This window comes from Zeus faber (genome assembly GCF_960531495.2).
Source record: "Zeus faber genome assembly, chromosome: 2".
NCBI lineage: Eukaryota > Metazoa > Chordata > Actinopteri > Zeiformes > Zeidae > Zeus > Zeus faber.
Genome location: NC_137189.1, coordinates 42,581,327 through 42,595,036, shown reverse-complemented (window position 1 = coordinate 42,595,036; position 13,710 = coordinate 42,581,327). Strand labels below are relative to the sequence as shown.

Sequence of the window (13,710 nt, the reverse complement as noted above, 5' to 3'; positions counted from 1 at the left end):
TCAAACCTCTTCCCTTCCATTTCTGTAAAATACTTGTTAGGTAGAGAGAGAAGTGTTGTCATAAGTGTCCATTTCCACACGCCACTCAGCACTTTTCCCCCTAACTTTGTACTTAGAATCGGATTAAGACCTCTTGGGGAAAAGGTCAGCTCGTCCATTGACCCCGTGGTACAAATTCCTTGTGTAATTCTTTAGTGTACCAACACTAAATAGGAAAAACCTTACAACTTTTCATTTAGTGCCGACCTTAAGTAATTGTAATTGAGTTTATATGAGCAATTTGAGAGTATTTACGTGAATAACTTTGAAATAACACCAAAGGTATTTGGACAGATCACTACTATGCTCAAAAAAAAAAAATAGACCAATACACAACCTCTCAACCTCTTTCAATGGATCTCAATGGGAATTCAGCGGCAGGCTTGATTCAACCGTACAATACTCACAATTAAACCAGAACCGAAGGAGTTATGAATGGAGTTTTTCAGTAGAAGCTTCTTCTGACTAATTGTCCTACTGAAGTAAATTAGGAAGTTAGTTAAGGAGAAACTACTGCTTTGTTTGTCTCGTCTGTTATTCATCCATATCTTTGCATTTCTGCCAACCGTGTATGCCATAGCGTATTTGAGTAGTTTTCAGTTGAATTTAGTGTGCAGTCTGCCCATGGTAGATACATATATACATATCAGGTAAAAATGTATGTGTGTTTGGTTGGAAAGATGTCTCAAGAATGTCAGAACGGCTCTTTCTCTGTAATGTCTTTAATGTGATCCAGACCTCTTTTGGCAGCCTTTGTTATTGGGTGCCTATTCTCTTAAAAAAATCCCACCATTAAATGTTTCTCGCCTTATATTTCTTAAAACAAGGTAAACGAAAACTTGACAAATGGTGGGAAGTTATTTCACCTGCCTCCATTCCGGTTCTAGCTAAAATGATTCTCTGGAAACACGTCAAGGATTCTCTGGAAACACGTGATCTAATGAATTCCATGTGTTACGAATCTGTGTTAACACAATTCGGGGAATTTCTAGAGGAGAGTCAGTCATCTGGAGTCCTCTGCCTTCAGAGGGCTGTCCTTTGGCTCTCTGTTGCAGGAAAGTTTAGATTTAAAGGCCAAATAAAGTATTGCTTTTTTTCTAGCAGTACTTTCCACAGGTTCGTCCTTCTTGGAACATAGTTCTGTAAAAAACAAAATCATCAAACGGATGAAATTCCCCCCTTTATTGTAGTCAGAATAACTTAAATATAGTTTTGATTAATATAATTACATTGAAAGTGATTACGGATTTCACTTTGACTTTTTGCCTTGGTTGAATGGGATACATGGGTTTTCATCGCTATCCTTATTTTGTAGTCGATTGCCGTTGTTGTTGTTGTAGTCGCTGTCGATTAATATTTTCACATAAATCACACCCTTGTCGGGAAATAAATCAAACAAGTTCATGGAGCTTCCAGTCCCGTCCAGTTTTAACATAAGCAAATGAGGTTGGGTTGCAAGATGAAGCGCTTCAACACAATCCAAACTATACCTAAATCCCCCGAAACGCCACAGCCATCTACTGCAGCACAGTTTCGACGGATAAACTTGAATATGTAAGGGATGTGCTCACCTGTGCAGGTGGTCCCATTTCCCAGCATGCCACTGGGGCAGGGGCGGCAGCTGTAGGAGCCATAGCTGTTCAAACACTGGACCCCCGGAAAGCATGGCTTCCTCTCACACTCATTGACGTCTTCCATGCAGTTCGCACCTACAGTGGAAACACAGGAGACAGGGTGTCCATTGAGGTCTTAAAAAACTGTTGATTATGTTGTGATTTGTTAATTTGTACATACTTTGCTGAACACATTGTGAGAGCTAGATGAGCAGTGCATCAGCCTGCAGATGTACCAGGTTGTAAGTTTATCTTTAATATTAATCCTCATGTCAAGAGACGCCTGTGAAGACCATCTCAGGGAGCTTGAACACAGCAGGACTGGTTCAGACGCTGCCCTTCAGCACCGCCGTCACAGCTTAAGTCACCGCTGAGGCTCCTTTGATCGCAGGAGACGGCCCCTCTTCTGCCCTCACCACGTGCAGATGAACGTGGCTATGCAGCGAGCTAAACACTCTCCCAATAAGTATCCGGAGACAGGAGCTCACTTTTGGTATCTTTAATAGAAGCGGTGTAAAACTGTGGACCAGTACAGAAATATGCAGATTAACGAGCAGCCTCTATGCAGATGTAAATAACTTGTTAATACGTTGTCATAGCTTCTACACTGTATGCATACACGAATAACATGAAGAGACTCACAGATTGTGTTTTCTCAAGGGCAATGACGGGGCTGATGGAAAGGGATGGTAGTCCGAGTCTGAGACGTGATCAGATTGCCTGCATATGTTTCTGTCTGGCAATCTTATATGCCTGTGTCCTAATGTCATACTACCATCACAATGCTATTTTATCACAGCACAGTCTGGGGGGAGGCAATAAAACCCCACTCGACGAGACTCTAACCCAAGGTCACATTTAAAAGCTCTAAGAGAACAGGGCTACGTGTGAAGATGACCTTGTGGGCTTGTTCTCTCACCAGCTTTTGAAAGCCATGGTCCGAGGGGTGGCCAGTTCAAATCCCTCTCCTACCAATTTATTTTTTTATAGATTTTAATACCAACTGAACATCATCTCAGAGTGGAGGCTCTGACCCAGAAAGGACTCTATGAAGCGATGGTTTCTGACTGGTTGAGACCGTAAATGTTGCTCTTCTAGGTTCAAATCCAGACTTTGAATTCACTTCTTAGGTTCCTCAAACCAAATGGCTGGAAGACCACACCACAGCCGAAAGGACCTCATGGCTCAGGGAGATGAACCACTGTAAGAAGACTTAAGTCTGAAGGCTCGGATCAGAGTGAGCTTTTGAAAGCCGGCCTCCATGATGACATTGAGAGACTTATTATTTTAGGTACTTATTGACAACAGTATGGCACTTGAAACACTATCCAAACTGAACTTCCTTCTCAGGTCTCAAAACTCCCTCCGCAAAAAGATTCCTTTCAGGAAACCCCCTCCATACATCGTTCCCGCAGACCCACCTCAGCAGGATTTGGTTTTCTTGAAGTTGAGTTGAACCAGTTGCCCCATGTCTGCAGACATATCCAACTCCATTGTGCCACCAGGTTCTTCACACTTGGCCCTGTTGTCCAGGAGCTTTTAAAGACACCTGTTGGCAGTCAAAGGCGGAGTAGGATTTGAACCATCCAGACTGAAGACTCCTTCTAGCGGTTCATCTCTCTGAGCCACCAGATCTTCCCAGCTGCAGTGTAGTCTTCTAGTCAACGGCTCAAAGGAACCTCAAAATTGAAAAACCATGACACTAGACTAACCCCATCTGAATCCATCAGAACACAGAGTCTAGCATCAACAGAATCCTGTTGGAACTTCTGAGATGATCTTCAGCAATAGCCCTTGACAGAGGCATAAATGGAATTTAACCAGCCACCCGATGTCCACTTTTTCAGAGTCAATGTCTGAACACCATCATCCATGGGTTGGCTTCACAAAAATCACCGGCTTTGAACACTGAAGTGCTTCATCTGTTTGAGCCACTATGTCTCACCAGGATTTGACGTCTCTTCCACTTATGTGCTCAAAGAAATCTCAGCAGGGACTTGGATTCAATCATCGGGACTTGAACCTGTGACGGCAGCACTTACTGGCTGGGCCTGAATCCATCAAACCACATCAAGTCCTGCTGCTTAAACCATTTTATATCAAAAGTAATGGGTGGACCCGGGTTTTCTAAGCGCGGGTAAATTCGTTAAAATAGGCGATTGACGCCTTTTCCATTGCCAGAAGAAATTGTTTATATATTTTTTCTGGTGTTCTGGTGGTTTCTGGTGTTCGACGTCACAAACACGCCGGAAAAGGGCCGTTTTGATTTTGGATTTTAAATCGGATATGAAATGATCGCATGATATATGCATATTCCTGTCTTTTAACGTGCCAGCATCCGGAACTTCAATGTGTGTTGCATCGCGCTGGTAAAGGGGTGAACATTTTTCTTCCCAGGTGTCGTGTTTACATCCGAGCAGATTAGGGCTGGAGCCGATAAAAACCTGTGTCTATTGCAAAGTAATTTGACCCGGGACTTTGAAATTATCTTCAGTGGTGTCTCAACATCACAATTAAAGATAATGTTTCAAATCTCCAGACTGGCGTTCTTGATCGGGGTAGTTGAGAAAAAATGTTCTGGGATTAAACTTAGTACCTTTTTTTCTACACTTTTCCAAATTTCTCCGGGAATTGACTCATTATTTTTATTGTGTTATTCAATGGCATATTTTTTAAAAACAGACTTTCCCCTTTGAAATATAAAGCGCACATTTACCTATGATTTAACTGCCCATATCAACTAAATATATCAGAAACACTTTTATTTTTCCCCTATGTAAGGGTTTTTAATCACTGTGAGTATTATAAATTAAGAACTACAGTAAGAACAGACCTGACCAGGAGCTGACGAGGCTTAAAAACATTTTAACAACAGTCCATGACACTATCCTCAACTATATGACTATAGTATACTGTACAACTATATACAACTTTATGACTTTATATAACCATATACAAATACTGTATAACTAAATACAACAATATGACTATAACGCTAGTAACTTGAACTAACTAAAGCTGATTTGATATTCATGTGAAATTGGAATTACTTTTTATTTTTTTCACTACTGTATAATTCCTTACACCATCTGTCACTTTCCCTTGGCAGGTTGTAAATTACTTGACGTTCCCTTTTTTATATATTTCTAAAAACTTACCCCTCAGTCCTAGGGGGCACTCGCATCTATAGCTGCTGGCCGTGTTGATGCAGGTGCCTGCCGAGCAAGGGGCGGACACACACTCGTCGACATCATCCTCACAAAGGTCACCCATCCAGCCCCCGGGACACGAGCACAGGAACTTGCCGCTGCCCGCCGGGAAGCTGACGTCCGTCACGCATGAGCCTCCATTCTGACAGCCGCACGGCACCACCTCCAACTGGCGGGGGAAAGCGCTGATATTTTTCTCTCAAACAGTACCACGCTGATCGTTTGGGCCCCCGTCAACACATTCTTACTCCTACGATCCTTTCCCTCTCTTGCCCCCCCTCCTCCACCTACGACCCTTCCTCTCTCCTCACCTTCCCCTGCTCCTCTCTCCTCCTCCCCCTCTTCGCCTATACTCCACCTCCTCCTCTTTTTCCTCTCCCTCACTGTCCCTGGCTTTACCCTACCACCTCCTCATCCTCTCTCCTCCCTCCTTCACCTCCACGGTGTAGGTGCTCTGGGCGCTGCACTCATCCGACAGCGTGAAACGGACGGTCCGCGTCCGCTTCTCATCGGGTTGGACCCTCCAGAGGAGGAGCCCGGCGGGGGACAGGGTGGCCCTCTGCGGACCCTCCTCCAGCTGGAAGAGCAGGGCCGAGCCCTCCGGGTCGGAGGCCGCCAGCTGGAACACAAAGTTCTCCCCCGCGAACGTCCGCAGCTCAGACTGCGGGCGGAGGAACGTCGGGGGCTCGTTGACTGAGATAGGACGGGATGAAAGAGAGAGAGCGAGAGAGAGACAAAGAGAGAATGATGGGGGGAGAGAGCGAGAAGAGGGAGAGGGCACATGTTGGCGAGATCGGTTGTGGAAGTCAATAAGAAGCAGAAATGAAAAAATGGAATAAGGAGATAGATGGAATGAAAAATAGTGTATAGATAGAAAAATGGATGGATAAAAAAATAAACAAGAACAATTTTCAACATACTATAAATACAACAACAATTCTGACAAAAATGGGTAATTGTGCAACTGTGCATAAATATATAAAATATTAAATGAAAAGGAGAAAAGAAAGAAAGGATTATACAAAGTTATTATCTGTTAAAAAATGTTTTTAATAAAATATAATAAAAAAAAAAAATTGCTCATTTGCCAAAGAGCTTTTTTTTTTTTAAACCTAAAAAGAATTAGCTCAACCGGGAATTGAGCTGGTGGGAACCGGCCAAGGCTTCAGGTCTTTTCTTTTCCTCCTGTATTCCACCAGCCACAACGGCCAAACAATAGGAGCAATTTGGAGACATTGCTCCAGCAGCTGATAAAATTATTTTGTAGTAAACTCATTTAAAGCCTTTGGCAACACCAACCATTCCCACATCCGTCCCAGGGTCGTCCCCAGGAAGCACAGCCATAAGCTGCTGGAAAGTTCCCCTGGATCCTACGATAACCAACTATGGCCATAAAAACCTTGCCATCTCTGAGGGGTAATTACATTAAATGTGGGCGTTTCTTTTTGGGTTCTTTTCAAGTTTCCTCAATATGTGAGATCAACTGGGCTCAACAGCAGAGTACTACTGTAAGTACTAAGCTCACACACAGATAATGACACAGGTTTAGTCTCATATAGCTTGATTGATAAGATTTTATTAGCATGTACGAAAGTCTGAGAAGAACATACAAATAAAATAGAATAAAAAGTCAACTAAAAAATAAAATAAAATAGCCATTATGCACAAATAGCCAAACAATTAATGCATGGGTTAAATTATTTTAGTCTGTGACTTTTTATTTATTTATATATATTTTTGACTATTTGTCAGTATTACATGTGTCAGTCTTTATTTTAAACCCTGTTTAAGTTTTGTTGAATATATATATTTTTTAACTTGATAAATGTTTTTCTTTTCATTTTTCAAGTATGTGTGTGTGAGGTTTGAGGCCTGTCGCCACCACTAGCGGTTTTTACATCACAATTAAGAACTACCGCAATAAACATATTTAATCCTTAACTTAAGCCCCATTTTTGACGGGCATGGTGTCTGTATTAAGGATTAACCCAACTCAGCCCTGGTGATGACGTCATAGTGCCTCTTTTCCCTCAGGTGTCAATGGAAAGGGAGGCACTCGGACATCACGGCTGGCGTGCGGTCAGCGCTGCAACCTAGTTCGGAGGTTCTAATCCTGTGTCCCGGACTCAAACGGCGGAATGCCTGGGATGAAATGTCTGGTGACACAAATTTATCACAAGATTTGCCGTACCTTGGTTCAAAGACCAGGAGAACTTGGCGGTGTCTGGGTCACAGAGGAGGCAAGGGCTGCTGGGATTGGAGTCTCCTTCGACGAAACACATCCCTTCAATGTTACACGTCCTCTCCTGGAGATACAGCGAGAGAGAGAGAGAGAGAGAGAGAGAGGGAGAGAGAGAGAGAGAGAGAGAGAGAGAGGGAGGGAGAGGGAGAGGGAGAGAGAGAGAGAGACAGTAATGATACGATCCCCCACCAAACTTCTCTTTAAGTCATCGCGTTCAAACATCCGAAGTTTTCAAAGCAGTGAGCAGAAACTACTGTAAATAAGTTTTTTTTTGTTGTTGTTTTCCAAGCCACAGCTCGGTTGTCAGCTCCCGCTCCATCTTTCCCGCCTCCAGCCTTCTCTCTGGAGATGGCAGATAACAGACAGGAAATTACAGATGAATATACACCATCCAGTCTGTCTCGGGTATGGATAATTCAATTACAGTGTGCTTTGGCGAACCCCTGGGTGGGTGTTTAAGTGTGTGTGTGTGTGTGTGTGTGTGTGTGAGAGAGAGAGAGTGTGTGTGTGTGTGTGTGTGTGTGTGTGTGTGTGTGTGTGTGTGTGTGTGTGTGTTTATGTGTGTATGTGTGTGTGTGTGTGTGTGTGTGTTGGACAGCATCCATGTACTGCGACAGTGTCTTTCTCTGACCATCCGTAGGTGTCTGTGTTGATGTTTGTGTGTGTGTGTTCCTTTCGTGTGTTTGTGTGTGTGTGTGTGTGTGTGTGTGTGTGTGTGTGCAATTTTTGGTCCTGTGTGTGTGTGTGGGGGGGGCAGCATCCATGTACTGCGACAGTGTGTCTTTCTCTGACCATACGTAGGTGTTGATGTTTGTGTGTGTGTTCCTTTTGTGGTTTTGTGTGTGTGTGTTCCTTTCGTGTGTTTGTGTGTGCGTGTGTTTGTGTGTGCGCGCTTGTTGGTCCTGTGTGTGTGTGTGTGTGTGTGTCTGCGTGCATGCAATTATTGGTCCTGTGTGTGTGTGTGTGTGTGTGTGTGTGTGTGTGTGTGTGCTAGTTGATCCTTTGTGTGTGTGTGTGTGTCTGTGTGTGTGTGTGTCTGTGTGTGTGTGTGTGTGTGTGTGCGTGTGTGTGTGTGTGTGTGTGTGTCTGGGGTTTTACATGGAGCTCTGATGGTGTTTTGGGACGGTGGAAAGGTACAAACATAACGTCTGCTTTCACCATTTAACATGTCACTGTCGTTTCAGAGCTCTCATTCTACTCAGAAGAGACGTGGTATAAAAAGGTTCACAGCATGAGCCCAACAGCCCTGTTGTGTGTCCTAGGTGGCCTTATTTAACCCGACTAAAGCCTTTTATAGCCCATTTATTGCCCTGGTTTGGCCTCATACAGCCCCCTTTATGAATGACTTCTTGCCCATTTTTGCCCTGTTGTAGCCTTATTCTCTGTTGCATTGGCTGTACTTGGCCCTGCAGTTGCCCCTTTATTTCTCTGATTTGGCCCTAGTTTACCCAACTGTAACCCTACTGTAGCCCTTTTAATGGCCCTATATAACTCCACAACAGCTCCCCTCATGGCTTAGTTCTTTCTGTTGCCCCTTTCGAGTTGATTTGGCTCGAATAGGCACTGCTGCAGTCCCTTTATAGCTTAGTGATTGCCCTGTTTGTCCTTGTGTTACTCTATTCTGGCCTGTTTGGCTCCGCTGAACAGTGGCCCCATTCTAGCTCTTTTGGTTCCATTTGGTCCTGTTGTTGTTCTATTCCAGCAGCTCGGGTTGGCCCATCATGTTACCCTTTGGAACTCATGGTATTTTGAATGTATTTTGCATGTATCTAGCCCCCAGGCACGGGCAGAGGGGCAGGGAGGGTGTCCGAGGACCTGCCCCTTCGCCCGCGCGCCCTGCGTTCATTCTTTAAGTGTGAATGGGCATAGAGGTACGCACAGCAGAGCGCAGATCACAGGCACCGTGGGCACCGTGCGCAATGGGAACCCTTCCTCACACATCCCCCAGAAATAATTAGCATTAGTAGAGGCTTTTTGACCCCCTATCTGTCCGCCTACCATTTGACCTCCTTGCTATCTATTGCTATTAATAATCTCTACTAATCTATCAGTATGTTGTTGGAAGGATGAGTTACCTTTAACTTACAGAGTCCAGAGTGCGAGGCCTCGCACTGCTGGCACATGCCATCGTAGAGGGTCAGCACCTTGGCCTCGCTGAATTGAGAGCCATCATTGGTCACCTGGGATGGGAAAAGGAGCCGTTATGATGAAACTCTTTTTGCTCCTTCTCTGCAGCTGAGTAAACCTTCCCTGGATGAAGGAACGGCCAATTTAGAGCATTACCCTCATCTCCCAGCGGGCGTAGGGTTTGTCGTCCATCATGAAGTCTTCGTTGTGGACTGCTGTGCTGCTCAGGGAGGGAACACCGCAGTCCAAGGCCTTGGAGCTGAGGAACGTGGCTTTGGTTCTCATTTTCTCTCTGGGAACCCATGCGCCGTTAATGAGCTGTGGGAGACGCACCAACACAGAAATATGATATGAAGTGACACAGGCTCGAATCGGATGTTGTCATTGTTTTGACTCCGAAATAAAAAAGAAAACAATGGATTTGGCGCACTTAATTCAAGCACCGGCTCTAGCACAGTTTATTATGTTATTTTATGTTATGTGTTGGAAAATTTTAAAAACAGATGCAGAAGAATGCTCTGAAAGCATTTGACCCTAGATAAGCGTGAGCACGTCTCAGTCCAGAACCAGAGTTATCTTTAGGACTCTTTTCAATATTGGACTGTTCTCTGTTAACTGGCTCAGTAAAACAGATTGCAGGTTCGACTCTTTGAAACCGTGTTTTTCAACAGGCTACTGCCAGAGATCCTTATTGGCTTCACCATTCGAGATTGGATGTCCGTGTAACCTTTGAACCCTGTCACCTCTCACCTTGAGCCTGGTGGCATGGCAGCTAAGGTCCGGTGAGTCGATGAAGCCCAGACCAAAGACCCGGATGCTGCTGCAGTCAAACACTCTGATGTCGCACAGACCGCTGCTCTCCAAATCTGTCAGTTCCACTGGCTGACCTATCGGAAGACAGGTTGCTATGAGATAATCCCCTCACAGCCAATATTGGAGTTCTGTGACATCCATGCCTATGGAAATTATTGAGCTAATAAAGAAGTTCACTAGATGCACTCTCTGTAGTGTATAAAGACGTATTCTACTAAAGTTATGCAATTCAGTCATCAGTCAGAAACCTGCCAATCGACTTTTTTCACTTTCGAAATTGTTCAAGTTCAGTCTCAAGTTCAAGTCTTTTTTATTTACCTTTTGTCAGTCAGTATGCATGACAATAACAGGATACAACTGATAGAAGCTTACAAAATGCACAGGGACATTTCAATTAATAATTAAATAAGGGGAATCATAAATATATTTTTATATGTGTGAATCCTCCGTGTCCGGACACGGACACAAACGTGGCTCTCCGTGCGTCACGATCGCCATGCCCTTTTCCTTCACATAAAACAACTAAAAACCGTGTTGGGCTGGGGCAGGGAGGAACGGGCAGGACTCATAGACATAACGCATGGAGAGGGGGTGATCGGGGAGAGTGATGGAGAAGGTGTCCCCATTACGCATAGTTTTGTTCCATACCGTTTTATATGCACTTGTTTTGTTCGATGTAGAGACATAAAATAACCTACTTCTAAAATAAAAACACACTGTTTTGGCAGGCAGCCCATCCCTAGTGCGCGCATCGTCGGTACCGTCAGAGAGGGAGACAGGTGTGAAAAATGCTCCCTCTCCTGCCCCCCCTCGGGATGCATTGAACAGCCAAATCCGATTAGACTGAAAAGAGTCTACTTACTAATGGCCAGGCTGCAGTCGTAGAAGCTGTGGCTGGGAAAGCACTGGCAGCCCCACTCGGTGCACTGGCCATTTCCATTGCAGATGTTAGGGCAGCGCAGAGCAGTCAGCACCTCCCCGGGCGCCTCGGCTGACCCTGGCTGCTCCTGGGCCCGACGTGTCCGGTTTTCCAGCAGCCTTCGTTCGCACTCGTTCTCCAGGTGTGGTAGTAGCGCCTCGTCCCAGCCAAGGTCATCCTTTAGCTGCAGGTCCAGGATGCACAGGTCCACAGCCTCATCCAGGCGGCGCCCAAGCAGCTCCCGGCACGCTGTCCCGACCGAGGAGTTGGCCAGGGCCATCTGGCACACCTCCAGAGCTTTGGCTGAGGTAAGGCCGCTGGGCGTGGGCCACCGGGGCTTCACCTCCGGCCGAGCAAAGGCCTGGTGGTCCTCGGGGAAGAAGTAGGCGAAGTTCTCCAGGTGGGCCTGGCTAAGGTTCTGGGCCATGAAAATGGGCTGGGATTCATGTCTGGTCTGTCTCCGCTGCCGCTGCACAGACAGGAGGAGGTCCTTCCTGAACTCGCTGTCCAGTTCCGCCTCGTCCTCTTGGTACGGCGGTGGACGCGGACTTTCCAAGGGAGGGCTGTGGAAGGCCGACGTATCCAGGATGCCCTCGTCCGGCCGGGAACTCTTGATGTATTCCAGTGTGGTGTCCATGGATGGGAACACGGATGTGTAATCTACGTCGTGGTGGGCAATGCAATTGGAGTGGGCCGATTGCGATGCAAAGAGGTTCTGCGTTCCTCCAGAGGAGGACTCGGGGAAGACGGAGTAGCCTTCACGGCACTGGCAGAAAGGTCTCCTCGACGCCTGCCTGGTCCCAGCAGGGGTCTTGTCGAATAAACTTTCGCCAGGAGCTATCCTAACACGCAGAGAAGAACATAAAAATGTTTGAAATAGGGATTACCCCACTATCTACTCCTACTCCTCAGATAAATCCCCCTTCCCCCGTCGGGGAGGGGCATTACCCCACATATAAGACTGACCTCCAGGCCTCTATGAAGCGCTCCACCTCCTCGCCTCTGTAGGGCATCCCGTCGGAGCCGTGGAAGTCGTTGCGGACATTGCGGTCGAAGGTACCGCAGAGGCCCCGTGTGTTGCCGTAGTCGAGGCCGGGTGCCCTGACAGACAGGCTCATCCCCCAGTCGCTGACATCGGCCCTAACAAAGGCCCCGGAGGGAAAGATCAACTACGGGAGGAGAGTCACATCCGGCAGCTAATTAACAGCTAGCTTGTCTCACTTGCATCGGACAACTCCAACTATAGATATTGCAAAACATTTCTTACAACACACGTAAGTTATACTGTATGTTCAGTGTCTGTATTAACTCTCAGTTATGTGTTATCAAAATGGTGTTTTAATAACTTTTCAATTTCTGAACTTGTGTTGAGGTTCAACATTCATGCTTTTCCCACTGATACTCCATTTGTCTCTGGACCAAAGATTCTGAACTGTAATACTGTGGTTACAGAGGCTTGGTTTCCGGGTTTCATTGTGGTCATGATAGCACCATTTAAAAGACCAACTTTTCCCAATTGCAGTTCCAGTTTTCCTGTACCTAATTAACTGTTTTCTAATACATGTCGTCAAATGTTTTTGTTTTCGTTTAAATGTTGTTTGGTTCTGTTTAATTGTCTCACCTGTGGTGATTCCCCCCCCTCTTAGAGTATTGATCAGTTGTTTATAGACCCAAACATGATAAATAGTTCGCCAAAGAGGGGGGTTGGTGGTGTTTCTCTATAACCAAAAACTATGCTCTTGTCATCCTACAGGTAATCCAAAGCACAGAGTTATTACAGCAGTTCTTGATGATTTACGAGTTAATAAAGAGGTGCATTGTAGGTTGAGAACTTGAACTCAACTTGCCGACTAACTCTGTCCGAGGTGCAATGGCACAAATACTCTGTGTTGTATGCCCAGCATGCTGACAGCACAGGTTAAAATTTTTTTTTTTTTTTAATAAAATAAATAAAAACTTTTCTAGTGATATCCAATGCGGTTTTTTACAAGGTTGGTCATGGTAAAACAGTACAGGTGGTGGTTATATTAGCAGGGTTCATAGCGGTTAAGGTCACACTTTATATGCACTTTAAATGTGCCTAACCAAATGTTTTTAGAACCTCGATGCTTATGTATACAGACAATCAGACTTTTTAACAACTAATACACAATTTTCCAGACGTTTACAATTTTCAAGCACATATCTTACAAATGCAGCACATATCTTACAAAAAGACTTATACAAAGCCTGCTTCACCTCCTGTGGAACAGTTGATGGCAGTAACATTCAGATACAGATAGGTACAGACGGATACCTACGGTGATCTTCTTCCCCTGGTGGGTCTCCAGGACCCTGAGCCGGCGGTTGCCCTTGGCAGCACCCAGGTTCTTCAGCGTCAGCCGGGGCCGGGTCTCCTGCAGCTGCCCGTCGCACATGTCGAGGACAGCCACCTCGTTCTCCTCGCGCACGGCAACGCCGCACGTGCACGCCACGGTGTAGTGCCGTCCGCCGCAGTCCCACTGGCGGGAGTGGACCTCAAACCTCCTGCTCAGGCTCTGGAACAGGACGAAGGTCCCTGTCTGTTGGTTCTCGTATCGCCTGATCAGAAGCAGCAGAACTCTGTGTTAAGTTTCATTATGGTTTGTATCAAATCGCAAGAGGAATTTGACATTCCCTCAGCAAGGGAATGCACAAAACAAACACATTTGGAAAACAGAGGTTGAGAAAGCACCAATTGCAATTTGGACCCACAATGCAGTCCAAATT

At 45.6% G+C, this 13,710-nt stretch overlaps 1 protein-coding gene across 1 annotated transcript in view; it reads right to left on the bottom strand.

The window, feature by feature from the left end:
• The window catches only part of LOC307247800 (von Willebrand factor D and EGF domain-containing protein), a gene marked incomplete at both ends in the record, with an annotated part of 48,311 nt that overhangs the window by 16,218 nt on the left and 18,383 nt on the right, over positions 1-13,710 (bottom strand). Inside the window, 10 exons of the mRNA XM_080023921.1 lie at positions 1,611-1,748; positions 4,811-5,030; positions 5,298-5,554; positions 7,053-7,167; positions 9,179-9,283; positions 9,387-9,548; positions 9,981-10,117; positions 10,906-11,804; positions 11,929-12,131; positions 13,263-13,542. Of these exons, the coding sequence (XP_079880047.1) occupies positions 1,611-1,748; positions 4,811-5,030; positions 5,298-5,554; positions 7,053-7,167; positions 9,179-9,283; positions 9,387-9,548; positions 9,981-10,117; positions 10,906-11,804; positions 11,929-12,131; positions 13,263-13,542 (2,516 nt within the window). The remainder of the gene's footprint in view (positions 1-1,610; positions 1,749-4,810; positions 5,031-5,297; positions 5,555-7,052; positions 7,168-9,178; positions 9,284-9,386; positions 9,549-9,980; positions 10,118-10,905; positions 11,805-11,928; positions 12,132-13,262; positions 13,543-13,710) is intronic.